The following is a 26,788-nucleotide window of genomic DNA, read 5'->3' on the forward strand; positions in this document are numbered from 1 at the left end:
TCTGGGCACCCAGGCAAACAGTTGACTCATTAAAACAAAAAAATAATCCACCCAGATTGTTGACCTGGTTCCCTGATTCGACATGATCTCAGCATACTATCTTCACAATTTATTTTGGGGGCAGGCCAAGTGTCTCATGTGTGAGGGGGGCTGGGATGTCATGGCCCTGCGCCATCCGCCTGCCTCCTCCTGCCCGTGTTCATTCCCATGCCCGATGGGGAGCCCATTCACATCAGTTGGACCTGCAGATTCTGACAGCAGCTGGGCAGACAGCTGACATTTTATTTTCAATTAAAACACAGTATTTGAGTTACAAGCAACTGAGGTTCCCAGGGTCTGTTTTGCTTACCTGGGGAGTCACTGCTTACAAGGGATTGGGAGCCATGCTTGTTGTTGATTCCGCTTGTGGTTTGGACAGAAACAAGAAACGGAGTGGGAGGGCATTTAGCATGGCACCTGACATATTCTGAGCGCTCAACACATGCTAGTGTCTTTCATGTTGTCAAAGGACACGCTTTAACACCCCTTGGGCAGTTTGTTTTTTGTTCATTCATGCTCCATGGCATTTGGGAGGGGGATGGGGGGGTGCTTTGTGTACCAGGCAAGGTGCTGAGCATTGAAGAGACAGAGGGGAAATAATTGGTGCCCCTCCCCTTAAGGAACTCTTAGCCTGAAGCCCGTCAGCAAACTGTGGCCCCAGGGCCAAATCTGCCCCTCCTGACTTTGCAGATAAGGCCACACCCGTCTACAAACGGCCGGTAGGTGCTCTAGTGCTGCAAGAGTGTGTGACCCAGACACTATGCCCTGAGTCTGGAATATTTACGATATGGGGTTTCCCAGGTAGCTCAGTGGTAAAGAATTCACCTGCCAACGCAGGAGCCACAGGAGGAGGAAATGGCAACCTATTCCACTCTTCTTGCCTGGGAAATTCCATGGACAGAGATGCCTGGCAGGCTGCAGTCTATGGACATGACTGAGCACACGCGTGCACTAATCTTTATAGAAACAGCCCTGGTGTAGAGCAGACACGAGTGTTCGCCAGCACCTGGGATGTGGACAGAGGGCTAAACAGACAGCTCCAGCAGCAGAGAGGAGGGAAGCCAGTGTGGCGATGCAGGCCCTGGTCACAGGCACTCAGTATTATTGGAAAACAGCTTTCTTTAAAAAAAAAAAAGGCACTGTTTTCCTAGTTTTCTCTGCTTTGTTCTGGTTTCCTTTGAGATGCAGGCTTCTTCCCATCGTTTTCAACAACAAAGCCAGACCCCACGGCATCACCAGGGACATCTGGTCAAAGCCTTTCTCTCCCCCCAGAGGAGGAAACGAGTGATTGGGACTTGGCAGTTGACAAGCTGACTGCTGGCTTTCAGAAGTTTCTAGAAATGGTGAATGGAACTCAAGCATTCTTGAGGCGTGTGCTGGAAACACACAGCGTTAAGCTTGTGGCCCCCGTGGTCGTCTGGCTCACCCTGCAAGAGGTCAGTGGTTTTCAGGAGGACCATTGCCTTCAGGTTCTAAGACTCTTCTCTTTCTTCTGCATGGTGCTGACCTCTTATGGAAGGTCCAGTGGGTGTATTTTTAACTCCAATTTCCCCCTAACTTGAGCTGCTCTGATCACAGGCAGGGAATAAGAGCCAAGCCAAGGTACTCACAGACTTCAACACTTTCCTTGTAGGTTTCCTTGATGAACTCCGTGTTTTACATCCTCTGGGTGTTGTCCCTGCCCTATTCCACATTACGCCCCTTCGTGTCCCGTGTTTCCACAGTCTGGGCGTGTGTGATAGTGGTCTGTAAAGTGATGAACCAACTGAAGTGGGTCATACCCTCTGCCTATGCTTCAAACTGCACACAGGTGAGCTCCGTTGTAGACGCAGCTTCTTCCTGGCCAGACAGGAGGGCTCCAGGCAAAGGCAGGGTCTGAATTCTCACCTCTCCAGCATCTGCCTTCCTCTCTCTAAGGAGAGTTGTCAGAGGAGCCATCAAAATACAATGCTGTTGTGTCTGGGAAAAGCCAGCTAGTGCAGTCTCGGCCATCTCAAGGAGACAGTTGAAGCCCATTTGGGAAGGTTGTGAACGACTCACCTAAGAGCTGTACTATGTCCATTTAATCATTCAACACACACTGATGGCAAGCCTGCTCTGCACCGGGCACTGTGTTTGGGGCGAGTGCTCGGGAGGTGCTGCAGATGAGATTCCGAAGGGACAGAAGAACACATGCAAGGACATAGACACCCTGGGACTGGAGGTGGCGGGAGGAGGGTGGAAAGGACACTGCTAAGTCTGGGAAGGAAGGGTGGGGGTGGGGCAGACATAGGGAGGGGTCGGGGCAGGTAGGAGAGCCCCCACCACCACCCTGTGCCCAGCTTGTGGACAATGTGTCAAGAGGTATGGTGAGAAACCACCTGCCTGGGGGCCAGGACCTCTGGGTCCAGAGGGAGCTGATGCCCAGCCACCCCACTGTGAGGGGGAAAGCCCACTGAAGGTGCCAGAAGGGCTGTCTGGTCCATCTGGCTCTTTTACAGATGGGGAAACTGAGGCACGGAGCCTTGCTTGGGGTCTTTCAGCTGAAGTCCTTCCCAGGCAACCCTGTAGCCGAGTTGCTCCTGGGGTCCACCAGCACCCAGTGCCCCGTCATCGTTTCTGCATCCCCCCAAGGTGTGGCAAGCAAATGGAACGCGCCCACCAGCGCTGCTCGCCGGAGGACTGATGGTCTCACTGCAGCCTGTGGACCCGGCAGAGTGGCTCGGAGCATTAACGAAGTGTGATGGCAGAGCCCTGCCTTGTCTGAAGGTAGGGATGACATCACAGCCCATGATTAGCGGGCGCAGACAAACGGGGATGTCAGAGCAGCGTGAACCTCCGGGGTCTGAGCGCCAGGGTGGACGGGACGAGATGGAGAAGCTGGCCAGGCCAGGCATGCAGTGGGCACCCTCTCCATAAACTCAGCGTCCCCTTCCTTCCCAGGGAACATTACATTAAGTAATTGCTTTGGTGGCCAAGTTATATATTACCGCGATGAACCTGGCTCCGACTTATCATTCTCTTTTACTGTTTTGCCTAGAGAGGTTTCCGTGGCGGCTCGGAAAGCCAGGAATGAATAAGGACAGAGGTGACATTAAAGGCAGGCTGTTAGCAGAAGTGAAAATTAAACAACTCAGCCAAAATCGAAGTCTGGTCGCGCCTTGCCTGTGTAGGTGGGGAGATTAATTGCTCCCCTTCTGGGGCCTCTTCCAACGTGCTGGGAGTTTGCTAGGGATTCGCTTGTGATCCTCACTCTTTCAGCTCAGCCTGGACTTGAGGGTGGGGGGCCCTACTTCCAATGACTCTGAGGCTCAGAGAGGCTGAAGCACTTGTCTGAGGTCACAAAGAGCAGCAACAGGGGGGCAGAAATGAGAGCCAGCTCAGGGTCCCCTGCTGGCCGGAACAGGCCATCCTACAGGGTCACACCTGAGAAGCAGGAAGTGGGGGTGTCTCCCCAAAGCAGTAGGAGACCAGGTAGCAACGGCAGGTGTGTGGAGGGAGGTGGGCACACATGCCCCCTCTCTTCGGTCGGGGGTTCCCAGACCTCAGTCTAGAACAAAGAGGACTCAGGTAGCAAATGAAAGGAGGTTGCTGTCCTAGCAGGTAGGGACCCAAAGTGCTGGAGTGTCTCTAGTGCAGAAGTTGGGGTGCTGACGGTAACCAGCTGAGCCCGGGGCCCTGTCCCTGGCACCCTCCCAGGACAACCCTGTGTCTGCTTCTCGATTCTGCCCCTTGCCCTCCACCAAGGGCACTTCTCAGAGGAGGCCTGGAATCCAGAGGGCTCGGGTCACCCCTCCAGCCCTCCAGAAGGAGGAAGCCGTGTTGGCCCAGCTTTAGAGCTTGTTCCCAGAAGGAGACCACGGGCGAGGGGCCCCATGACCCGGCTGCACCCCACGCAGCAGGGGAGGCCGCCCTCGCTCCTCAAAGAGGAAGGCATGGCATTAAGTGCACGCTGTTAGCAAGGCAGGGAAGAGCAGAACCGGTTTATTTTAACAAGTTACCCGAGAAGATTGACAACAAGGCTCTGCTGTCCTCCGAGTCACCGCAGGCAGCCCCCCTGCCCTCATCCATTTCCTGGGAACGCAGGGAGCAGAGGTTCATTGTCAGACACTTTATTTTAAGACGTGTCAGCCTCCGCTGGTTACCACGCAACTCCAGACATCGCCCCCAGAAGCTCCTGGAAAAGGACCAGCCAGCCGTCCAAGCCGTCAAACAGAAGTCCTATTTAGTCCCCATCTCCTAATTTGCACTGGGGTCTCCGCATAGCCACAGGAGGCTGCTTGGAACAGAGAATCTCTATGAAGGGCATGAAAGGCGGCGAGGAGGCCGGCCACATCTGCATAGGAACCGGGACACACTTGGACCGTCTGGGGCGCCGAACAGACCTCTCTTCATTTGGAATAATTGGTCAGTCTCTCGCAAGTGGCCTCATGTTACAGCACACAGGGCATACTTATGGCTAAATATGATCTAATAAGGTAATCCTTTTCACTTCCGTGTCACATGATCAATAGGGAAAATACAGCATATTTATAACCAACAATTAGGCTTTCACTGCATCTTCCCCCCATCGCTCATCAACAAACACCCTGTTATAAACCCCGCATCTAAGTGGTTCTTCCTCCATCCATCAAGTCATCCTGGGTGCAGGAAAGATTGCTTAGAATGGCCATCGCATTGGAGGAAAAAAAAAAAAGATGCAGCCAGCTAAGGAAGATCTTTAAATTCACACCTCATGCCACAAGATGAATTTCAACACAAACCAGTGGCGTTGTGAAGCTACGAGAGGGAGTTGTCCTTGGAAGGGGGTGTTGGTGTACGCCTTGTGTTATAAAGTAATACAATCAACCAAAGTAAATGAACTCATTATGATCGGCTTTTTATTCCCAGCTTGTCAAGAGTCATAACTGTATGAAGCTTTCTCCACCTCGATCAATTGGAAAATCAATACCTCTGTATTTGCAGAGAGCATCTCTGATGGGGAAAAATGAGAGGAAATGCATGGGAGACAGGGAGGGGATTGTTATCTACCCCCTCTGACAGGTTGAGTGAAGAAGCAGGCCCCCCTCCCTTCATAAGTGTTGGTGCTGAAACCATTTTCTGTTGGGAGGGGGCAGCCTGGTGGGCTGATCACCCAAACCACAATGCTTCTGGAGAGTGGCAGGTGGAGGGTCTGGGTGTCCAGCAAAGTGGTTTGCCTAGTGGGCAGCCCCGGGAAACTGGACTTCTGCCCCAGACGGCACTGATGTGGGTTTTCTGTGCTTGGCAGAACCAGCTGGCTGTCCTGGCCCTGACGACTCTGGAGGTGATGGTGAGCCAGCGCCAGAGCATCCACCGACTTCGGGAAGGACTGCCGGGGCCCCTTGCCAGCGCCACCTTGGACACCGTCACCCGGGCGCACCTGGACCACGGGCTGCTGAGTGCCTTGCAGTATTTCATCCACTTTGGATTTTACAAGTTTGGGCTTGAGGTGACCTCTCTGCTTTTGCTTCTGTTTGTCAATTCCTTGTTTTTTATTTCTTTAAACAAGAGAAACATCTGACATATACAAAAGTAGAGAGAGCCATAGCATCAGCTGCCCTGCATCCTTCAGCGTCTTTAGCAATGATCAACTCTCGGCTCACCTTGTACCCTTCTGTTCCCTCTCCGGGGTGTGCGTGTCTTAGTCACTCAGTTGTGTCCAGCTCTTTGCAACCCCATGGACTATAGCCCGCCAAGCTCCTTTGTCCATGGGATTTCTCAGGCTAGAATACTGGAGTGGGTAGTCATTTCCTTCTCCAGGGGATCTTGCCGACCTAGGGATCGATCCCAGGTCTCCTGCATTGCCGAGAATGTAAAGAATCTCCTGGATTCTTTACCAGCTGAGCCACCAGGGAAGCCTCTCCCGGGACCCAGGCATTATTTTGAAGAAAAGGCCCTGCTTCATGAATACTTCAGTCTTTATCTCTCAAAGATGCAAATTCTCCTAAACACAAAAACAAGACTGTTACCTGCCCATGAAAAATGAAACATTTCTCAAAATTAAGCATCGAATCTGTGTCCAGATTTTCCGAATTGGCTCATAACTTGAAAATTTGTCCCAGTCAGGATCCAAAGAGACCCCACACAGTGTGACTGGTCACTTGGTTGATATATCCTTTGAGCTCTTCACCTAGAGATTCTCTTTCTATCCCTGCAATTTGTGTAATCAAGGAAATTGATCAAAGGCTGTGGGGTTTTTCAACGTCTGGACTTTGCTGATTGCATCTCCATGGTTTCCTGTGAGACGGGGGTGTTTTGGGTCCATCATGAGCTCCTTGTTTCTTAACTAAAGACTTCTATGAAGACAGACATTCTCTCCCCAGCTATTCGATTTTCCTGAGATACAGTTCTTTTTTTTTTTTAAGTCAAGAACAATGCTTAAATTTTTCAAATGTGGGAGTTGGTTTTGTAGGACCCTTCTAAGAAGTCAATGAGTTTCCAGCATTTTAATCCATTGCTACTGTTGCCCCAATAGTGCTCAGATTGCCCCATCTCTGGCCAGTGGGAATGTCCCGCTTTCGTGACTAGGGGTCTTTATAAGGGGCCCTGCCCTCTGCCTTGCTGTCTTGTTAAACCTCTGACCCACTGAGGGCCCTATGGAGCCACAGTGCTGACCACAGATTATCCCCCATTCTCCATAGCCCCTCACAGTTGAGACTCCGCTCTTTTTTCTTTCTGGACCATCTTGAACAAACTGATCTTGTAATTTGTCCAATTTGCTAACGCATCAAATGATTGTGATGAGTTTCTGGGCTGTGGGGGCACTTTGTAAAAGCAATAAAGCAAAAACAAGTAAATGAGCCCAGCTCCCCACCATCCCCAAATCTCAACCACCATCTCATCCTGGAGTGGTGGGGGGAGACAGCCCTTCCTGCACCCGCCGTTAGCTTGTTCATGGCCTTACCTGCATCTCTCGCCCTGCATTCCAGCTGTGTTTCATAGCCGCCCTCCACACTGTGGGGCAGCGCATGGATTTCTACGCCCTCATCCACATCATCTGGCTGGTTTATCTGCTGAACCTTCGGCGGAGAAAAGCCATTGCTGAGGTCTGGCCCAGATACTGTGGTTTCCTCGTCTGTCTGATCATCTTCCAGTATTTTCTGTGTCTGGGGCTGCCTCCTGCTCTCTGCAAAGGTAAACCAACCTGCCTGCCATGGGACTCTTCCATGGAAACACTGAGTCTTGGCAAATGCTGACTTTGCCCTGGATGTATCAGGTCCTCAGGTGGAGGAACTAGGGTTCTGTGCCTTTTGTGGGGAGATTGCTGCGCCGAGGAATCATGGGGCCTCAGAGATGGTTTGGGCCAATATCTGGGCCCTGTGGTTCTAGAGGATCAACAGCCACCATGGTGTGGTCCCGGCATAGTCAGACCCACCAAGCTAACCCAGAGTTGCCACAAGAGGAAGGGTTTGTCCAACTCTGCCTAAAAAAGCAAATTCAAATGAAAAGAGCAGGAAACAGGAGGAATGATGCCCTTCCATCTCGTACACCCTTCACTTTGCGCTTCTCTTCCCCACAGCAGTCCTGTCAGGTCATGCCAGCCAGACGTTTGCATCCCCACTGAAAAGATGAGGGAGCTGGGCTGGATGGGAAGGGAGTACCAGCTGCTGTCACCTCTCCACTGGGGAAAATGGCTCTCAAGGAGAACTCTGTTTGCGGGCTTTGGTCTGGGTCATCTTTTCTATCTCCATACAGTAAAGAGTCAAAAACCTTGTCCTGAGTTGAATTGACAGTCTCTGCTTTCTTCTTGGGTACCGTTTTCTTGGCTCACACAAGTGTTGTCTGCTAGTGACCCTCCCTAAGGACATGTCCATCGTCTCCATCCTATTCTCCCTGCAGAACTCCCCTCTCCCCCTCCCCCTCTCCCCCTCCTCCTCCCCCGTCTCTTCCTGCTCCTCCTCGACTCTTCCCAACATGAGATTCTTCTTCCTTATGTCCTCTCTTCTCCTCCTGTCTCTTCCTCTTGCCCTCACTCTCTGCCCTCCCTCTCTTTTTCTCTGTCTTGTTCCCCACTACGCTCCCTGTTCCTTACCTTCCTGTCTTCGCACATTCTCATCACCCTCCCTCCTGCCTTTGCCCCCCTTTTCTCCCAGATCAAGGCTGAAGATTTTAGCCTGATCACGCCTTCCCCTCACCCCATAGCCTTGCTCAGCCCCTGCCTCTCAATCCTCAGCAGGACTGGGGAGTCTGCCCGGGTCTGCCCCCTGCAGATGGAGCCTGAGTGGGCAGCTGTCTCCAGGAAGGACCCTCAGCACCACAAGGGAGACCCCTTCGGGGTCCCCAAGCAAGTCAGCCAACGGGAGTCAGAGGTTGAAGCAGTTTCTAGCACCCTCTGAACTTAAAGTCCTTCTCTTGACCCAAAATCACATCCGACACCTTAGTCATTCCGTATAATTTGAAAAAAGCATTACTAGAACATAGACTTGATGATCTTTAGAAAAATAATGAAGATGAAAAGACAATTCCTCCTTCCTCTACAGATTACCCGTGGAGAACCACAAATACAGAAATACATTCAAATCTCATTAAGTGGTTATATCTCCCCGATTATGCCAAGAAGCCAGATGCCAATCTGTTATTCCGTGAGTACTGAGGGGGTCCGAGTACCTGTATACTTGGACAGGTGCTGGGGAACTTGGGACAACCTTCCTTCCAATATTTCTCCATTTCATCTTCTTGTGATCACCCAGACCATACTCAGCAAAGATATATAGTTACCAGGTTCCAAGGTCTCAATCTAATTAAAAAATGCTTGCATCGGAGAGAATTTTAATTCATAGGCATTATTCTGATGGGGCTGGGGGTGGGGTAGGATTTTTCAATAGATGATTTAAAATCCAGAGATTCAATTAGACCCGAAATACAAAGTGGATGGCTGATTTACAAATCAGATTTCCAGGGGTTGCCTCAAAGAAAGTCCTTCTAAAACATGGGTGTTGTCAGCTCCTACTCATCCTCGAGTGAGCACTCCATGTTCTTTTCAGGATTTGTCCATCTCAGTCTAGAAAACAGCCACCTTCTTGAACATAGGCTGAGTCTTACAGAGAAGATGTAACTGGAAGCTGTGGAGATGGCCTATGTTTTTATTTCCTTCATCCACCTCTCACCTTTTTGTTGAATTCGATCCTGTGCAAAATTCATTTTTTCATTCACCATCCATCCATCAAATGCTGATAGACCCAGACTGTGCACCCCTCCCCCACCTTGGAATCCGGTGGTCCCCTGGGGCCGTGGTTCTCTCTCTGCCTGTGGCTTGGATTCACACTTTGAGGGGAGTGAACTTTGAGGGCTCCTAGTGACCTCTGGAAACTCCCACAGTGTTCCTGTCCTATGTGCCCCACCAAAGGCGATGGGGGCAACGAAGCTCCCATGTGATGCTGGAGGAGGATCAGGCCGCCCAAACACTCAGCCATCCTGGCCCCAGGTGGCTCCCTGTGCTGTGGACGTCCAGACCGTGGGCAGGGCAGCCCCTCCTGAGGACCACGACCCCTTCCTCCTATCTTTGCAGTTGACTTCCTGCTCCTCCTTGCGGCCTCCCTGCAGTGGCAGGTGTTTGTGGATGAGAACACGGCATCCATGAGGCTGCGGGCGGGCGACAACGTGGAGATCAGCCGTGAGCTCAGGCCGGCCGACCTCGCCCAGCTCAGCCCAGTTCTCAACTTCATCTTCTGCTGGTGAGAACTGGGTGCCTGGTGGGTGGGCAGCCTCCACTCCTGCCTAGCATCCTGGGCTCAAGAATTCCTTACTTTGGAGAGGAAGTTACTATGATTTTCTTTTTTAATTAAAAAAATTGAATTGATGTCTAATTTCCATACAGTGAAACATCCGGGTCAGAACTGTAAGATTCACTCAGCTCTGGCGGGTGTGTATCAGGGCACAAACCCTCCATCCACCCAGAAACACGCCCTTCTCTTCCTAGGGAGTTATTTCCTCAGACCACCACTGACTCGATTTTTGCATTGCAGCTTAATTTTACCTGTTGTAGGATTTCATCTGAATGGAATTGTGTGGGATGTGCTTTTTTGTGTCTGGCTACCTTTACTCATCATAGTATATTTTAGATCCATCCATTTTTCAGCGTGTTTCAGTAAATCATTCCTCTTTATGGCTGAATAGCATTCCCTTGTATGAATATTCCACATTTTTCTTACCCATGAGAACATCAGCTGGTTGTTTCCAGCTCAGAGCTAATATAAATAAATCTTCTGAGAACATTCCTGCCCAGGATTTCTATGGACATATGTCTTATTTCTCTGGATAAATATTTAGGGGTCGGATAGCTGGATCACGGGGGAAATGCATATTATTGGTTTAAGAAACTGTTAAGTAGTTTTCCCTAGTAGTTGTATGACCTTCTATGAATTTCTGAGTGTCCCACTCCTAGAAACATACCATATGTTGACTGGGCCCCTGCCCTGTGCTATCCACTCATTCTCGCATTCGAAATTATTTATTGAGCACCTATTATGTGCCAGGCACTGTTTAAAGCTCTAGGAATTCAGCAGGAAGAAAGATCCTTGCTTTTACCCAGCAGGCACTTTCTTTTTTTTTTAAAAAGAAATCAATAGGGACTTCCCTGGTTGTCCACTGGCCAAGACTCCATGCTCCCAATACAGGACCCCGAATGTCACAATTAAGACCTGCTGCAGCCAAATAAATAAACAAATATATATTTTTTAAAAAAGAAATTGATAAATTTATATAGACAAGCAAAGGACCTAGGATATCCAAAACAATTACGAAAAAAAGAACAAAGCTGGAATACTAATACCACTTGATATGAAGACTTTAAAGTCCAGTCACCAAGACTGTACTATTGGTAAAAGGCTAGACACCTAGATCAATGGAACAGATGGTCAGAAGGGATAATCTTCTTATCGAAGTTGCTGGAACATTTTTGGATAAGTCCATATCCACAGCCCCTCCCCAATGCACAAAGAAACTCTTTATCTGTATTTTGCATCATATGCAAAAATCAACTTGAAATGAAATGTGGGCCCAAATATAAAACCTAAAACATTTACTTAAAAAAAAAAATATGAGAACTTCTTTGTGACCTTGAGTTGAAGAAAGATTTCTTAAATAGGACACAAAATGCACGAGCCATCATAGGGAAAAATTGATAAATTGCACTACATCAAAATAAAAAATATTCTGCTCTTCAAAAGACACTGTTAAGATCATGAAAAGATAAGCCAATGACAGAGAGGAAAGATTTGCGAAACACATGTCTGATAAGCACTTGTATCCAGAACATATAAAGCATGTCTATAGCTCAATATGAAGGAAACAATGCAATTTTTAAAACAGGCAGAAGATTTGAACAGGCACTTAATCCAAAAAGATAAGAGAATAAGCATATTTTGAAATGATGCTCAACATCATTAGTCACTAGGGAAATTCAAATTCAAATTAAACAGAGATTGTACTAACATACTTATTAGAATGGCTAAGACTTTTAAAAACCCCAAACACAGAACATCTGACAATACCAAGTTCTGGGAAGAATTTATTTATTTTTATTTTTTTTTCATTTATTTTTATTAGAGACTAATTACTTTACAATATTGTAGTGGGTTTTGTCATACATGGACATGAATCAGCCATGAATTTACATGTATTCCCCATCCCCATCCCCCCTCCCACCTGGGAAGAATTTAGACAGCAGAAATGTTCATGCAAAGCTAGGGGGAAGGCGGCATGACAGAGCCACTTTGGAAGATAGTTGGGCAGTTTATTTTTTTTTTTAGCAATAACATTCAACTTTCATTCTGATCTTACTTGCTTTAATTTGTAAAAGTAATGACACTTACTTGCTATAAGTTGTAAAAAATAAGAAAATTATAAAGATATCCTTCCCATTTAGGTCACAGAGCACTAAGTAAAGTTTCCTGAGCTACAGTAGGTTCCCACTCATTATCTATTCTATACACAGTATCAATAGTGTATATATGTTGATCCTATTCTCCCAATTCATCCCATCTCCCCTTTCCCCGCTTGGGGCCCCTATGTTTGTTCTCTACCTCTGTGGCTATTTCTGCTTTGGAAATAAGATAATCTATACCGTTTTTCTAGATTCCACATATACAAGTTACTGTATGATATTTGTTTTTCTCTTTCTGACTTCACTCTGTGTGACAGTCTCTCTGTTCATCCACATCTCTACAAATGACCCAAGGAAATCCAAAAAAGTGGGGATGTGTGTATACATATAGCTGATTCACTTTGCTGTTCAGTAGAAACTAACATAACATTTTAAAGTAGCTACAATAAAAGCCAATAAAATGATAAGCCAATAAAAATCTAAAAAAGAAAATCATAAAGAAACAGAAAAAAAGATGATTGTAATTTCAGACAGAATCTGTGAAAATCTTAGCATATTTCCTTTCAGTCTCTTAAAATAATTTTTATATAGTAGAGTTCACGTCCTGTGAGCAATTTTGTATTCTAATTTTTTGCTAATAACAGCCACCACAGATAGATCATTTACCATTGACTTGTAAGCATTTACTCATGACTTCAAAATGCTTTGTAATCATAATTGTAAAGGCTACTTTATATTCCATCATTTGAATATGTCCTAATTTGCTTAATCAGAAATTACCTTGACATGTAATTATTTAGACTGTTTTGACTATTATAAAGTATGTGTGTATATACAAATATATATATAAATACTATATATATATAATATATAGTTGAAGTATAGTTGATTTACAATGATGTGTTAGTTTCAGGTGTAAAACAAATGATTCAAATATATATACTGTGTATATACACACATTTGTATATATATTCTTTTTCTATTGAAGTGTAGTTGATTTACAATGTTGTATTAATTACTGCTGTTTAGCAAAGTGATTCAGTTATACACATACATACATTTTAAAAATATTCTTTTCCATTATGATTTATCAAAGGATATTGAATATAATTCTCTGTGCCCTACAGTAGGACCTTGTTTATCTATTCTATATATAAAAGCTTATATCTGCTAACCCCAACCTCTTACTCCATCTCTCCCCAACCCCTTCCCCTTGGCAACCAATAAATTCCTTTTTAGAAGTTATTAAATATAGTTCCCTGTGCTATTCATCAGGGCCTTATTTTCTGGCAGGTTTCTTCTCACGTGAAATGTACGTTGGCTGTGTAACCCAGCCACTGCACTCGCAGGTATTTACCCAAGTGAAATGGAAACTTGGTTCCACACAAAAACCTGCCCATGAATGTTTATAGCAGCTTTACTCATAATCACCGAAAGCTGGAAACAACCCAAATGTCCATTAACTGGTGAGTGGCTAAATTGTGGCGCATCCATACCACGAACCACCACTCAGCAGTAAAAAGGGACGACTTACTGACACGCACGGGAACCCAGTGGGACTCAGGCACACAAAAGGTGACACGCTGCCTGGGGCTGTGTGCGTGCTGTTTTGGAAAAGACAAGACTATAGGGACAGAAAACATTGCTAGTTGCCTGGAGGTTGGGGGAGAGGATTGGCTACAATGGGCACAGGGAAATTCGAGGCTGATGGAAATACTCTGTATCTTGATCAGGTTGGTGGTTACAGGACGGTAATCGTTTGTCAAACCTCAAAGAACTATACCCTTGAATGCAGTCTGCACCTTGATAAGCCTGACATTGCAAAAGACCCTAGGCTCTCCGATGTTCCCATCTCATGGGCGTGGCCATGGGTCTCTGAGGGTCTCCCGCTAGCTGCATTTCTCTCTTTGTGTGTTTTCTGTGTTTCCTTCTATTTTAAGATGACCTGGGGGAGGTACCTTTGTGTCTGTTAAATGACATCATCTTTCCTTATCACTGGCCTCTTCTATCTTCCAGCTCCTATCTGGACATGGTCAAGGTCGCTGTTTTTCGCTATCACTTCTGGTTTGTGCTTTGCCTGGTCTTTCTTGCGGGAACTACACGAATCCACATCCTGAATGTTGGGTACCTGGCGGCCTTTGGATATTTCATGCTGCAAGGGAGCCATCTCCTCCTGCAGCCGGCAAAGACCATCCTCCAGCCGTGGGGCTGCCTGGTCGCCTACTCGGCGCTGGTGGTTGCTGTGAAGACTTTCCTTTCGGTATGGGATAGTCCCTCTCTCAAGACTGCTCTTTGTTTTCCTAGCCTGACTGTCTTAATACCCTAAAAAAGGTACTGCCAAAACCAACAGTCATCTTAAAAGGCCTTTTTCAAAGATATGTTTACCAAAGGTGGAAAGAGGTAAAACGATCCGCCGTGTGTCACGCACGATGCTGCCCGTGCTTTGGGGAGTAGCTTTTGATGTTGAAGAGCTCTGAACCCAAGGAAATTAAGAAGGGAAGGGGAGGACGCGCAACAGAAAACATGCTTTATGGTCTAGCTAATCACCTTAGACGATGCTCCAGAGAAGCCGTGTTCATTGCGCGGGACCGTGCTCACATTTCAAAGGGAGAAGTGCAATAACACAGAACGGCGAAGATTAATGCAGCAGTTTGAGGGCTAGGAAAGTCATAGGTCTGAAACTGGAAGGGGCCTCCCTCCCTGCCTCCATCTTGGGTTGGTAGAACTTAAGGCTTCCACACAAGAGATGCAGACAGAGAAATACCAGAAGAGGCCAGTCCAGTACCACCCCCTGGTCTAGCAGACCCTGGGAGCCCCGTCTCCAGACCCCAGTGCTGGTTGTTTGTCTGACTGGCTGTGCCTCGGGCACAACTCACAACCCAGGGACACATTAGGACTTTGCTCAGCAGGATGGAGTCATTCTTTGGAGGTCTACAAGCCTCAGGTCATCCTTAAGAATATTGGTCCTCATTGGCTTGAAAAGTTCCAAGTGATTGCCTATCAAACAAATCAGCTTTTACTGGAATGGTGACAATCGTCACCTCAGTTTATCTTATTGCATCTCCATGTCCACGGTGGGGATACCACCGTGTCCTTTCCTGTCATACATCTTAGGACTTCATCCTCCTAATGGCTCGTAGGTCTTCCTTATAAAATCACAGGTTGTGAGAGTGGGAAGGAGTCTCCAGAGATGACATGGTGACTTTGCAGATGAGAACACGGGGAATCAGGGGAAGGAAGGGCAGTGAACCATTCGGGGCCACGCCGTTGCTCATGGCCGCTGGACTGCTGTCGCTGGGTTCCTATTGACATGGAAGAAGCTTCCATGGCCTCTGGGTTAACCCCTCCTTGTGTTCTTGGGAAGAAGCATGATTAGACCTCCCAGGCTGGATGGCCAAATGCTGCTCTTCTCGGGGACCAGCGCATTGGATGTTACAACTAGGGAGACAAATGGTAAATGACCCTGAACAGCAAATCCACTCTGGGAATGGAGCAGGCAGCATGTCTTTCCTCCTCTCTCGCAGGTCGGCGCGTGCGTGTACCTGGAGGCCTTACTCAAATCGCACTGCTGGCTGGTCCACGCTTTTGGCCTATCCTGCACGGTCCCAGGTTACCAGTTAGGTAAGTGCCGCCAATCCCCTCCCACCCCCAGTCCAGCACAGCCCATGCAGAGCCCACGTGTGTCATCAGAATAGGAAGATGGAAGGCACAGAAGAGTGGAGAGAATTGCACAATGGCCACCCACCCCAGCCCGAGATCTAACTGCCTTCTGCCATCTTTGGCCCACCTGTGTGTGGGTGTATGTACATTTCTTTTGTGAAATCGCCAGAAGGAATGGAGAATACACCAAGATGTTCTCCTGCAGAACCAGCTTCTCATCAGCTCATCCTGAGAAAACCAGCTCCTGTCCCCCAGTCACCTAATGCCCTGCCTACGTGCCAATGACCCCAGTCACTCCTTACTGGGTCCTGACAGCTTTTTATTGTTATTATTGTGTTATCTGGACTCTGGATCCAGTCCAGGTTCAGGGCTGTGATTGACTGCTTTGCCAGACCACTCTCTGATGGGAGATGGAGGAGACCCCAGTAGAAATTAGGAGACCTCCATTCTCTTGGAGAAAAGCCAGGCACCAGATGAAAAGCAGAGAGAGAGAGCAGGGTGGTTCTGCCTTGCACCCTGAGGCTGAGTCAAGGGCACAGTGCCCTCCGGTCCGCGGCCCTGGGTTTTGGGGGCGATTCCAGGTCTGTGCCAACGGCACTTCCGTGGGGTTTGCGAAACCCCAGCCACGCTGCTGACTCCTGGGCTTCGGGCCTGTTTGGAGAGGGAGGAGACCTGGGTTCTGCCCGACTGGAGCTGTCACCGGTCTGCTTTTATGAATGGAGGGGAAGGAGAAATGTGTTTGTTTTAACTTTTGCCTCTGAGTGACATCCTGGCCTCGGCTCTCCCTCTGTCTCTCTCAGTTGGTCAAAAAAAACATGTGAGATCACACTTCTCATCTTTCATGAACAAGCCTGGAGCTTCAGGTCTTAGTGCCATGGCTATGGGGTGTAGGTTTCTGGAGGTCCCAGCGAGGCTGAGATGGGGGGGAGTGGTTCTCAAGTCCTGTGGATTACCGGTCCCCCTCACTGTCAGCTCCGCTGCTCACCTTGGGCTCTGCCTGGGTCCCCTCAAGGAATAGGGAAGGGAGGGCCTGAGGCTCCAGGGAGGGGCTGGTGCAGATGGAGGGCCTCATCTGCTTCCTGAGAAAATCACCAGTGGGGGCAGGAAGGGGAGGAAAGGACAGAAGAAGTCGCCGGGAAGCAGAGCAGGCTTTGCCCACAGGAGCCCGGGCTCCTCCCCTGGCCATAAGACTCCTGGTTTCTCCTGTCTTCCATGCAGCCATCCCCGAGGACGAAGCCTGTGAACCCCCAGAAAAGGAGGCAGGGATCCTGTGGGACGCCGTGTGTCTCACCTTCCTGCTCATCCAGCGACGAATCTTCCTGAGTTATTACCACCTTTACGTGGTGGCTGATCTGGAAGCTGCTCAAGCCTTAGCATCCAGGTACCAGGAAAGCCAGGAGGAAGACTTCAGCTGTCAGGGGCTCGACCAGACACAAAGGAAGCTTTAGCTGAAGGATCGCCACCCTTTAGAACTCACAGAACCCTCAGACCATCTCATCTCACCCCTCCCCTCAGCAGAGGAAGAGCTGACCCTCAGAGTGGGTCCCCTGCCTGGTGATGCAGCCCCTCCAACACATGCTCCTTCCTCCCAAGTCTGGGATTCAATCCTGGTCAAATTATGCAATGCCATGAGATCTTAGGAGGTACTATACTAACTTGTATACACAGAGGCGAGACAAGGGCAAAGGACCAGCTCTCTTTGCCAACAGTAACCCCAAGTCCGTAAGGGACCAAGTTCAGCTCAGGGTCGAAGGAGGAGGTTGGTGGACTTTGGTGAAGAACCAGCCCTGCCCTGCAGAGGTTCAGGGCTTCCGGAACTTCTTTGGGCAGCCCTGCCACCAGTCTCAGGCTCCTGCCCTGGTTTACACATCTGTTTGGTCAGCTTGCCTGACAGCCCCTTCTAGTGTGGGTTCCTCATCTGATACAAACTGATCATCCACCAGCCCTAGGGTGCTCACCTGCAGTGATGGGAGCTGTACCTGTGCCACTCACAGGGAAGGGACAGACTCGATTCCAAGGGGTCCCCCACTGTTTCCAGGGTACAGGCCCAAATTCAGATGTACCTTGAGCATGCTGTCCTCTCAAACTCCACTTAGCCTCTACTCCTGAGATCCTGTTCGAGCATGGCCCATCCTCAGGCAAGTTGCAAGCATCCACTCCCATACAAAACCTCCATGGTTTGTTGGGGGTTCTGTCCTCAATCTGTTGAGCTGAATTTGGTCTTGATGCTCTGGAGGTTTATGTTCTTTGGGGAGAAAGGAGAAAAAAACCCTTTTGCACAGCTGGCTGGACACATCTTGTTTTATTGACATATGGTTGACACATTTCACCTTGAATTTTAGTGCAAAACCTGACATTGATAGTGACGTTTTACCAATAGAATCTACAAAGATTCTCTATAAGACACAAATAAGATTATATCTATCTTATATATATATATAACCTTTATCTTATGTAACTTAGAAGATACACAAGATACTTAAAATACATACAAGATGATTTCTTAAATGTATTTCTTTGCCCACACAGGGGTGCTGAGCTCTTGGCACTGTCCTTGAGGGAGGCGTTGGAGCACAGTGAGGAAGACGAGAAAAAATGCCTATGGGTCATCACGAGGCAGTTATGCTGGCTTTTCTTTCTTCATCCTGGAAGCATGGCCCTTCCAAAGGAGATGCCACCTTATCACTTATTTCTTTCTTTGTTACAGACTTCTTTCTCTTTCTTTCTTATTTCTCTTATTTTTGAATTTCTCCAAGAAAAAAGGCCTAAGACCTGAGATGCGCCATTGTTCAGCTTACGGGGCACTAACGAGCTGTGAATGTGGGTCAATCAGTGGATGGAGGTGGCAGAAATTGCAGGCTGATTCTTCCAACCTGAAAACAAAGGCAGGGCTCTTGAGTGTGATGGGAACATGAGTTTCTCCTGGAAAGATCCATCACTTAATGTAATTTTTAGATGAGGAAGAGACACTTTGAGCTCTTGATGGCTCAGACTTTCTGCTTTGGCTAAAGTCATTGTTCCCCAAAAAGGTCATTTGCTTTCTTTGCTCTGAGCCTTGATTCAAGCTGTCCCTGGCTAAGAGGGGCCACCTGCTACTCTGCTTAAGCCATCCGTTTTCCGTGCTCTACAATGCACGCACCCCAGGTGGTACCCAGGAAGATTTTGGTGGTCATTCATGTATGTATTTTTCATTTAAAGGCTACATCATTTATTTTGACGCACTTTGGAAGCGGTGAGGGGAACATCTAGACAACTAGTTGAGTGACTTTAAGGATTGCTTAGGGTAATGTCAAGTTGTAAAAGTAACTTGACTGTAATCAACTTTAAAAATTATATGATATTGGAGAAGTCATGACATTTGCATGATGAAGTTGGCACAGTTCTTTCTGTTTTGTTGCCTGCTTAAGTCTGAATTCTCAGGCTATCTGAGTCCACCAAGACCCCCAGCCCCAGTCCCTCAGCTGCCTAGCTGTTGTCTGGGGCTAGCAAACCCCGCTTGAGATGCTGCCCTGTTTTCTGGAGTGGAGAGCAGTCAGCCCTCGTGCATCCCACTGTGGATCCCAGGCAGCACTGGGAGCAGGATCCCATCCATCTGGGTGCCCAAGATGCTGGCTTTTGGGTGGGGCGGGGGTGTCGCCTCTTAAGTGGGGAAAGGTGGGAGGGGACATCTAGGCAGCTATTCCTCTGTCTCAGGTTTAGGGGCAAAGCCAAGCAAAATGGCAAAAATGTTTTGACCGCAGGAGAAGAAAATGGCCTTCTCTGTGTATCTTCAATTGCCAGGATTGAGAAGATCAAAGCAAAGCAAAGGAAAGTTGCTGCTTTGCAGCGAGGCAGCAGGAGGCCTGCTTCCCCGGTGGTCAGTGTGAGCTGCTTGCCCCGGGAGGTCGCTGCCGCAGGGCCTAGCGCTCCAGGTGAGCTCGGGACGTGACCTGCCTCCCCCCACCCCCAGCTTGAAACAGGGAGGTTACACTGAGCCCTCTGCCATCAGCGCCACCAACTCTCCCGCCCCCTCCCGCTCCAAGCCAGCAAGAAAACGGTCTTTCCCTTCGAACCTGAGGTGTTAGAGTTGCTTTTTTGTCTGATGCATCTGAAGAGTTTAGAATCAGAACGGTGCTCTGAGGTGAAATTCTGAACTCCGACTGAAGTCCCAGAAAGGATCCCTCCCTGTTTGCAAAGTGAAAACACATCTGACAGGCCCTGACTCCCTGAAAATCCATGGATTACTTACTTAAACAGTATTTTCTTCTTTTCAGTTTTGAGATTTTTTTTTTCCCTTCAGAAAACGAGTTCCTCAAAGGGCCAGTGGCTAAAGACAAAAGTCGTTTCATTTTTTACTGATCAGGAAATAAATAAGATATCCTTCAAAAAGTTTTCTTTTTCAATTGGACTGGATTTGCTCTTCCTTTCAGCTGAACAAGTTGAAGGGAACAGTGTCATCGCCTGGCTACCAACCTCTGAGATGACTGGGTTTTATCTGGCAATTCATATGCAGGGTGTCATCTATGGGTCAACCTTCCTAATTGGGGGACACACTGTCTGAATTAGTGACAAAACTGAATTACAGTGCTTTTAAGAAAAGAGATTCCATTTTAGTGCTTTCGAGTTCCTGAAACCGTTAGAACTGGTCTCCTCAAGGACCTCCCAGAAGAGACCTCCCTGGGAATCTCCTTGAAGCAGAGGAAAGAAGAGGTTGTCAGCTTATGTGCTAAGCAATCTTGAAAACACGTATTACCTCCAGTCTCTTATATGTTTCCTTCTCAGATTTTATTTGCACCAAATGATTTGTTCAAAGGAATCATTTTGTAAGGATGGGGGAGGGCAGTCAGTAAACACTCAGTAAGGTGATGTTGATTTCTTCAGTAGACATTTCAGCCCGTGACCTTTTTGGAATGACCAGAATGTGTTCCAGGGTGGGAACGCCTGATGGATTTGGGTTTCTTTCATCTTTATTTAGATGGTCTTAGTATGACAGAAAATGAAGAGGAGAAAAAATGGTGGCAGCCTTGGACGAAGCATCCTTCCAGTAAGCTGGGACTGTTAACAGCTGCCTGGAGCATGGCCCTTCAGGACTCTGAGAAGTGGGGAAGGGAGGGGCCACTAGGTTCCAGGGTTCCCTAAAACAGGTCCATTCCCTAGGACAAGCCTGTCATTTGAGGCATCAAGGTTGTGGCGAGGAGGCAGGCAGATGGCTTACGCCGTCTGCCTCATAAGGACACGAGAAGTCGTGTGCTTGTGTCTTTGGGGACAGTGGAGGAGCAGGGTCCCCTCCATCTACCAGGGTGGCAGGTGAGCTGGCCGTGGATGATATGGGACAAGACTCATGGAGTGTGTGCAGCTGAGGAAGATGGGAGTTTGCAGATTCCGTGGCTAACAAGGGAGATTGATGGTGAGGGGAGACAGAAATCCACAGGCGTCTAATGTGAAATGTCAATACTAATACATAATTTAAATCCAGTTAGGGAATGAGATATACCTGTTTTGACAGCCTTCCCTTCTGTGGTAGAATGTGCCAGAAGGGAGGAAACTCCACACGTAAAATAACCCGGTGCCCATCAGGTCACTGAAATGCCCAGCATGTCTCAGGCTGGGCTGGGCTTATAGTGAGGTCTGCGGGCAATGGGGCAGGAGGGCGTGTCTTCCAGACTCTTTTTGTGGACATGCTTTGCAGTGCTCCAGGATGGCAGCTACACCTTCTTTGAGACTGACAGCGAGGAAGAGGAGCCGCAAGAAGGAAGCGAGGCAGAAATAACAGATCGTCAGCCAAAGCCCAGAACAGCTTTCCAGGTAAGTTTTCTTTGCCTTGGACTCAAGCTAACGCTGGTGAAGTAGACACATTCTGTGGGCTGAGTGGTCCTCACTGAGGATGCTCTTGCTTTAGAAGCCTCCATGGGTGCCCATGGCATGGCTGGACCTGCATGTGGTGGAGCAGACTATGCAGAACAACGACCTGAGCTTAGCTTGAGCCCAAGTTCATTTGGATCCCTCTGGGAGATGTCCCATTATAAAAAGAACAACAGGTACCTCAGAGGCCCATGGCTCTGGATGCTGGGTGCTTGTTTACATGTGATGAGGCAGTGACTCTGAGGGTCTCTACTTCCCTGTAGGGGCTCCCTGCTGACTACTGGGGAAAAGCGGTGGGCTCATTGGGGAAGCCAGTCAACTAGTCCTTCTGTATCAAATTGCTCAACTAGTCCTCTTGGTATAAATTACTCCTGTTATGGGCACATGCAAAACCAAGTGAAGAACAGGGGTGCTCATTTGGAGATGTCAACCAATATTTGGGGGTATTTCAGGAAAAGGGATAAGTTATTTGAAGACATGTCTTAATTTTCTTTACCATGCCTACACACGTGTGTCTCTGTTGCAGCCTTTTGTTTAGAGTTTTTCCTTAAGCATGCATTTTAGTTGAAAGTTACTTGGAAAAACATTGAAGGGAGAGCAAAGAATTCCATATATTACTTACTCTTTGCTCCTGTCTTAAGGAATCCATTTTTCAGTTTTTTTGTAAAACCAGAACTACTTAAAGCAGACACAAGAAAGGCTGTCACCCATTTTAGCCTTTATACCAAACGGCACTGACTTTTCTGGGAACAAGGAAGGAGATCATCCAGCAAAATTCCGTTTGGGTTTGACTTTGATGTTCTGATGTCTAGATGCAACTTTAAACATCTTTTAAATTCACAAACTGCTCCTAAGAGCCTTTCCTCTTCTAAGAGGAAATTACTTGGAACAAATATGACATTGATTTTCCATCTCCCTTGATTAGTCTCATTTGGTCTGATTTTTATTATTTAAGGCTTACCGACAACGAGAATATACAGTTAGTGATGGTTCTAATTAGATTTTGTGACCTTTAAAGAAGAAAAGGAGGGTCTGGGCCTGGAACTGCCGGAGCACACAGCCAGGTTTACGACTGTCTCCCTGCAGCTCGCCTACAAAGCCTGGACTGACGGTGCGGCGTGTGCTCTCCGGATGAGGATGGAGGATGAATGGGGGATGGGAAACCCCGAGTGTGATGAAGAGGGGCTCTGGCGGCGCCACAGTGGAGGTACTACTGTCGACAGCAAAGCAGGGTTTGTGTGGTAACTTGGATCAACAGATGGTCGACTAGGAAACACTGGCGTCAAACAGTTCTGGCTGGTGACTGGGTCCATTGACAGCAAGTGGAGTGTGGAGGGAAGATGAGGTCATGGGTGCATATAGGAGCCTAGGGGAACTTTTATACATGCTGATGATGGAGCGAGTGCCTTATGGAGGTGTCCACACTGCTTGGACAATGGTATATTTGCTGAAGGGCCAACTGGTTACTCTGAGATATGGGGGGGGTGGGTGGGAGTGGTGGAGAATCTGCATTTTTCCAAGTGTGTTTTCCATAATGGCTTGAGATTTGGAACGCATCAACCAGACCCAGGGAGAGAGAAATATGTGGTCTGTCCGGTGTCCAATCTTTCCTAAGTGAGGCATTCACTGGCGGTAAGCCCTGGACCCTAACAAGTAGTGGTCAGCAGCCAATACAAATTTGAAAGGCCTTCCTCTCTAGGTGGACCTGCTTTGCTGAGCGTCTGCAAATGAAGACCAGCTGATTTGACATCAGGGCCTGTAGAGTCCCAGTGTCACGAGTGATGCGTGTTTCAGGACTATAATTTCCACACTCCCATCATCATGTCCACCTTAGACACACAGACACCCCCATGGGGATATAACAAACATTTACAAAAAAACATCAATCGAAAACAGATGGGACTTTCCAGGCTATTTTGTTTTTTTTTTTGGTGACTCAGGAGGTAAGAGACTGGCAACTCGTGAGACGGAAGCTGAAGCCAGAGCAGAAAGTTCAGATGAACCTGGTAGGTATGATTGTCCTGCCGTATTCAAAACAGAAAGGAAAAAAACTATAGGAGGGGAAACCATGTCATGGATCAGGGTTGACACCAGACAGCCTCACTCAGAGATGAAAGGCCAGTTAAAGAGGGTGGTGAAGTGCTTAAATGCCTTGCTCAAGGGCCCTCAGCTGGATCAGGGCTGGGACCACCTCAGCACAAAGCCAGCTCCTCCACCTCCCGTCAAGGGATGTTCTTGTCTTCCAGCTCATCCCATGGGCAGGACATCCTTTCCATTCCTCCCTATCCCTTGTCTCTAATGGCCATTCCTTCAACACAAGTCTGGGTGGCCTGCAATCAGACCCACTCCCATCCCAGGTGCTCAGTTTCCCTCCCACCCACCTCCCCTTCACTTCTCTGGTCCTCGATTTCTCTGTGAAAGGAAGACAGTAAGAGACCATGAGCAAGAGAGATGCTGTAGGATTGAAGGACTGAACCATAAGATCACATCAGTTCCTGGTACACAGTAAGTGCCTAACTCATGCTAGCTATTCAGAATGCTGGGTAAAGACCCTGATGCTGGGAAAGATTGAGGGCAGAAGGAGATGGCGACAACAAAGGATGAGATGGCTGGATGGCATCACTGAATCAATGGACATAAGTCTGAGCAAACTCTGAGAGATAGGGAAGGACAGGGAAGTCTGGTGTGCTGCAGTCCATGACTCGCAAAGAGTCGGACATGACTTACTGACTGAACATTCAGAATGCAAATGATAACAGTGTGGTCCTGTCCTCCGAGGGCGCTCAGAGACAGTCACTCTCAGGCCCGCCCCAGTGCCCGTCTGCTTAACCCGGGGCCCCCACTTTGGACGAGAATCCATGACGTCTAGGGAAATTCTTCCCATGAGGCAGCCCCCTCAAGGTTTAGTTGATGGACTGGATGGAGTTTATTGTCTTGTCGCTCCGAGGCAAGTTGGCAAAAAGAAACAGCGATGGTCTCCGTGGGGTTTCACGGGCAGTGTGTGTGTGATTCCTGCTCTCTCTCCACAGGAAGCCTGGCCCGGAGGCTCGTCACTGTGGCCCAGTTGTGCGGGGTCCTGGGACAGGTGTTGTTGGACGATGTCACCGAAGCCCTGCGTGCGCTGGGCGGGGACAGTGTCCGGGTGTCCCGGGCCCTGCGGGGGTTGCGCCACGGCTGGTGGCGAGCTGTCACTCAGGCAAGCTTGGCACCTCTCGCCGTACGAATTGCCTTTAATTATTCCTCGCGGACAAGCCTCTCCATCGCTGACTCATGATTTATGCCTCGCGTTAGCTCCTGCCACCCACCCTCCCTGCTGGTTTGGACCGCTGTGGCGGCCGGTGGGGGGAGCGACGCGGTGCTCTGCCACCTGTGTTCAGAACTCCCGGAGGGGCTTTAGGGCCCCTTGGTGGTCCCGGCTCCAGTCCTGAGATGCAGACTGCGAGGAACTGTGTTCCATCCTTGCAAAGTACACCCACTAGCTCCCTCCCGGACTTCCCCCTGCTTATCCACGTCTGCTTCCCTCTCTTTTTTCCTTTTCTTTTTGGCTGCTTCTCACATCATGTAGAATCTTAGTTTTCCTGATGTAAGCCATGCCCCCTGTATTATAAGCATGGAGTCTTAACCAGCGAACTGCCAGGGAAGTCCCTCTTTTTTTCCTTTGTATGACGAAACTCTGACATTTCTCTGTAGGGGAAGAAAGCCACCACAGAGGACATTCTGAGAGGCTGTCATGCCCGCTTGCGAGAGTCCCCGTGCGCAGCCCCAGCCAGGAGGGAAGAGAGGCCGGAGGGGCATCCAGAAGGCAAAGGGTTATCTGGGTCTCGCCCAGAAGACGCCCGATCGCCTGGAGAAATGAAACAGGGCCCGGCCCCAGAGGATCCTCGCAGAAACACCTGCAGGTCCAGGCAAGACCCCCCCGAGGAGGCACTGGAAGACCCCCTGAGGCAGGGAGCAGATTGCCCTCAGCCCCGAGGAGCCGCCCTGCCCCAGGACGACCCCAGGTGCCAGAGGCCCCCAGTGAAACCTCGGTCTCCCCAAAAGTCAAGACCTTGTGTTTGGAGGGCTATAAAGGGATCATTTTCGCTAATGCCACAAAATTATACTCTGTGTCCAAACTACAGAGGCCCATGGCAGGTAGAGAAGTAATTTTCCTCAAATGTGAAGTGTGGCTTTCAGAGGGGCCCAGTGGATGTGGACAGGCCGCCTTATTCTGGGCATGTTCAGTGGGCCATGTGGGAGCTGTGATCTTGTGAACGTGTCCCTTTAAAAATGTCACCTGGGAGGTCTGGGTGGAGGGGGCAGCGTTGGGGGGAATGCTCATCGAGGAACCTGAGGAAGCTCATCCCCTGATCATCTCAGCTGTGTCCCAGACACCGGGGGACAGACAAGGACAGAGCCATGGTGATAGCCACGTGGGCGGGGACAATGGCCATTCCCTGCGCTGACCCCTTTGCTGGGCTGGTCCTGAGTCATTTTGCATCAGTTAACCCCCTTAGCTACCAAGAGCCCAGGGAGAAAGGTAAGAGCATTCTCCCCATTTGACACAAGGGGAACTGAGGCTGGACAGAGCCCATGGCTCAAGGTCACATGTGGCCGTGTTCTACCGTCTCACCTGGACGTCCAGGTGCTGCGGACGCAGCCCTGACTGGCCCCCCATCCCAGAAGGAACACCTCATCTTCCCGTCCCCCATCTTTCTCCACACACCCTCACCGCTGTCCCAGGAGTCGGGGCTTCTCTCCCATCCTAGGCTCTCGCCCATCTGCTCCACTTTCTCCATGGGTTCTGTTCCCAGTCCTTTCCCCTCCACTCCCTTCAGCAACCCAGCAGGCTGCGGTCCCCTGGGGGCTGCAGAAATCACACCCCTGCCCCTCGTCTCTTCACCACCAGACATCTTGAAAGGGTGGAGGGGCAGATGAGCCTTGTCCTTCCTCTCCGTCCCCTGTGTTTTTACAGGACCCTCTGACTCCTGCAGCCTCCACCCTGTGGGCTTCTGCCCCACTGTCCCCTTCCTGTCCCTTCCTCAGCATGTGTCCTGAGCTCCAGTCCTGGGGTCCTACCTGCTTAGGAGCCATCTCTGACCTTGTAGAACTCAAGTTCATTACTTCCTTTCTCCACGGACTGGTGCCCCTCCCCCCCCAGCTCCCAGCAAAGTCTTTGTTGGCAAAAGCCCTACTTGAAATCTCTGGCAAAACCTTCACAATCATCCAGCCTCTAGTGAAGCATCCCAGGAGGACATGCCAGCATCGTTCTTCTTCTTATTCATCATGTCCAGTAGGGGATGCGGCACCCAGGGCTCTGTTTTGAAAATATCTCTCTGGATTCTACCTACAGCCCCTACTGTGTCCACTGCTCTGCTCTAACCATCATTGCTTCTAGCCTGCCCTACCAGCCCATCCTGCCCGCCACCAGCTCCTCCATCTGAT

The 26,788-nt window shown here is 49.0% G+C and overlaps 1 protein-coding gene across 1 annotated transcript in view; it reads left to right on the plus strand.

The window, feature by feature from the left end:
- The window catches only part of LOC136157167 (piezo-type mechanosensitive ion channel component 2-like), an 89,844-nt gene that overhangs the window by 27,430 nt on the left and 35,626 nt on the right, over positions 1–26,788 (plus strand). The window contains exons 17-29 of the mRNA XM_065919168.1: positions 1,312–1,475; positions 2,653–2,787; positions 5,288–5,488; positions 6,969–7,085; positions 8,133–8,327; positions 9,583–9,713; positions 13,880–14,123; positions 15,388–15,484; positions 16,742–16,936; positions 21,192–21,307; positions 22,451–22,571; positions 24,394–24,560; positions 25,055–25,365. Coding sequence (XP_065775240.1) covers positions 1,312–1,475; positions 2,653–2,787; positions 5,288–5,488; positions 6,969–7,085; positions 8,133–8,327; positions 9,583–9,713; positions 13,880–14,123; positions 15,388–15,484; positions 16,742–16,936; positions 21,192–21,307; positions 22,451–22,571; positions 24,394–24,560; positions 25,055–25,365 — 2,194 coding nt within the window. The remainder of the gene's footprint in view (positions 1–1,311; positions 1,476–2,652; positions 2,788–5,287; positions 5,489–6,968; positions 7,086–8,132; positions 8,328–9,582; positions 9,714–13,879; positions 14,124–15,387; positions 15,485–16,741; positions 16,937–21,191; positions 21,308–22,450; positions 22,572–24,393; positions 24,561–25,054; positions 25,366–26,788) is intronic.

The sequence above is a fragment of the Muntiacus reevesi genome, chromosome 2 (assembly GCF_963930625.1).
Source record: "Muntiacus reevesi chromosome 2, mMunRee1.1, whole genome shotgun sequence".
Classification (NCBI taxonomy): Eukaryota; Metazoa; Chordata; class Mammalia; order Artiodactyla; family Cervidae; genus Muntiacus; species Muntiacus reevesi.